This window comes from Penaeus chinensis, chromosome 32 (genome assembly GCF_019202785.1).
Source record: "Penaeus chinensis breed Huanghai No. 1 chromosome 32, ASM1920278v2, whole genome shotgun sequence".
Taxonomy (NCBI): domain Eukaryota; kingdom Metazoa; phylum Arthropoda; class Malacostraca; order Decapoda; family Penaeidae; genus Penaeus; species Penaeus chinensis.
In genome coordinates, this window is record NC_061850.1 from 7,681,118 (window position 1) to 7,683,617 (window position 2,500).

The 2,500-nt window shown below is 31.5% G+C and overlaps 1 protein-coding gene across 1 annotated transcript in view; it reads right to left on the reverse strand.

Moving 5' to 3' along the window:
* LOC125042706 overlaps window positions 1-2,500 on the reverse strand; it is an 11,961-nt gene that overhangs the window by 6,482 nt on the left and 2,979 nt on the right. The window contains exons 3-4 of the mRNA XM_047638525.1: window positions 777-1,005; window positions 1-106 (exon numbers count right to left, since the gene is read on the reverse strand). The exon at window positions 1-106 is cut by the window's left edge and continues 69 nt beyond it. Coding sequence (XP_047494481.1) covers window positions 1-106; window positions 777-1,005 — 335 coding nt within the window. The remainder of the gene's footprint in view (window positions 107-776; window positions 1,006-2,500) is intronic.

Sequence of the window (2,500 nt, forward strand, 5' to 3'; positions counted from 1 at the left end):
CGCCTCCACCAGATACCGATTGGAAATGATGGACGTCGTGATGGCATCAGCGACCGTGTTTTTGTCGGGGTACGTACCGTCGCTTTCCACGCCCGCGCGCTCGTACCTGCAGTGGGCGTACGTGAGGGTGAGGATGAGGATAAGGGTGTGGTTGAAGGTGATAGTCAGGATGAGGGTGAGAGTGATAATGTGGTTGAGGGTGAGAGTAAGGGTTAGGGTGATAGTGAGGTTGGATAATAAGGGTGATAGTGTAGCTGAGGGTGATAGTGAAGGGGAGAGTGACAGTAAGGGTGAGGATGAGGATAAGGGTGCGAGTGAGGGTGAGGTGAGAATAAGGAAAATAATTTTGCAGAGGTTGTAAGTTAAAGGTAAGTCATTGTGAAAATAGGATGACATAAAACAAAGCGAAATTTCACGCATAATAGAACACAAACAGTATACCACCAATAACAATGCAGAGAAGACACACGATAATAACTCCAAAGAGCATGAAATATAATCACATCTAATTCTGATTAAAATCTAACCAATACGCACCAATAACTCTCCTTACTCTGCGAATCCTACAATTCTAAATTACACAATCTTCTCTACATTTACAACAAACTCTCTCTCTACCAACACCAATCACCAACACCGATCCCCAACACCAATCACCAACACCAATCACCAACACCAATCACCACCACCGACCCCCAACACCAATCACCAACACCAATCACCAACACCAATCACCAACACCGATCCCCAACACCGAACACCAACACCTTCCTTACTTCTTCAACAAAGACAGCAGATCGTTCTTGTACACAACCACCTGAGCCATATTATGCTCATTGACGAAGTTCCCGCACACCTGGGCTACGTTATCCTTCACGTGGTCCCAGTAATTGTCCTCGGGCTTGGGCTCCCAGGCGTGGATAATGGCCAGGAGGAGAGCGGAGACGCCGGGGTAAGGGACCAGCCCCGCCAGGAATTTGGCCACGGCAATGCCCACGGTGATGACTGGTGGGGGGGGGGGGTGGGGAGGGAAGGAGAGGGTGAGATAAGGGTGAGGAAGGGGTGAGGGAGGGGGGGGGGGGAGGGAAAGAGGGAGAGGAGTGGTTATTGTGGTGATCATGACATGGTTCGCGTGATTCTAATGATAATAACAAAGAAAATAACAATAATAATAATGATAATGACAATAACAATAATAATGATGATAGTAACCATAATGATAATGATAATAATGGTAATGATAATAATAATAATGATAATAACAAATAGTGACAAAAACAATAATGATAATAAAAATAACAATAATAATGATGATAATAACAATAATGATAATGATAATAATGGTAATGATAATAATAATAATAACAATAATAATAATAATAATAATAAAAATAACAGTAATGATATTAATGATAATAATAATAATAATATAAATAATAGTGATAATAATAATGATAATAACAATAATGATAATAATAATAATAATGATAATGATAATATGATAACAATGATAATAATAATAATAATAATAATAATAATTATAATAATACTAATAAAAATGGTAATAATAATAATAATAGTGATAATAATAATGATAATAACAATACTGATAATAATAATAATAATGATAATGATAATGATAATGATAATATAATAACAATGATAATAATAATAACAATGATAATAATTATAATTATAATAATAAAATGTTAATAATAATAATAATAATAATAGTAATAATAGTAATAATAATGATAATAATGATAATAATAATAATACTATCAATAAGAAATAATTATAATGATGATAATAATGACGAAAATGATGATCATAATTAAGAATTATTATAATGATGATAGGTACAACAATAATGGCAATAGTAATAATAATGATGAGGATAAAAGTAAAAACAATAATGATGATAATGATAACATAGTGACAAAAACAATAATGATAATAATGATAATAATGATGATAAAGGAAATGATCATGATAATAATAATAATAATAATAATAATAATAATAATAATAATAATAATAATAATAATGATAATGCGATGATAATTATATTGATAATGATAATTATAATATTAATGATGATAATTATAATAATAATGCTGATGCTAAGAATAATTATAAAAATGATATTGATAACATAGCAATAACAAACCAACATTTATGATAGTTATAATAATAATGATAACAATAATGATAATAACAATCCTGTAGTTTTAGTAGTACTAGTAATAATAATGGTAATAACAGTAGAAGTAGTAGTTGTAGTAGTAATAGTAGGAGTAGTAGTTGCAGTAATGATAGTAATAGTACTAGTAATGATAATGGAAGTATTAACAATCGCACTAGTAGTAGTAATGGCAGTAGCAGTGATAATTGTAATAATAGTAGTATTTATAGTAATGGTAATAGTTGTAATAGTAATAGCAGTAGCAATGATAGTAATACTAGTAGTAACAATAATAATAGTAACAACAATAATAAT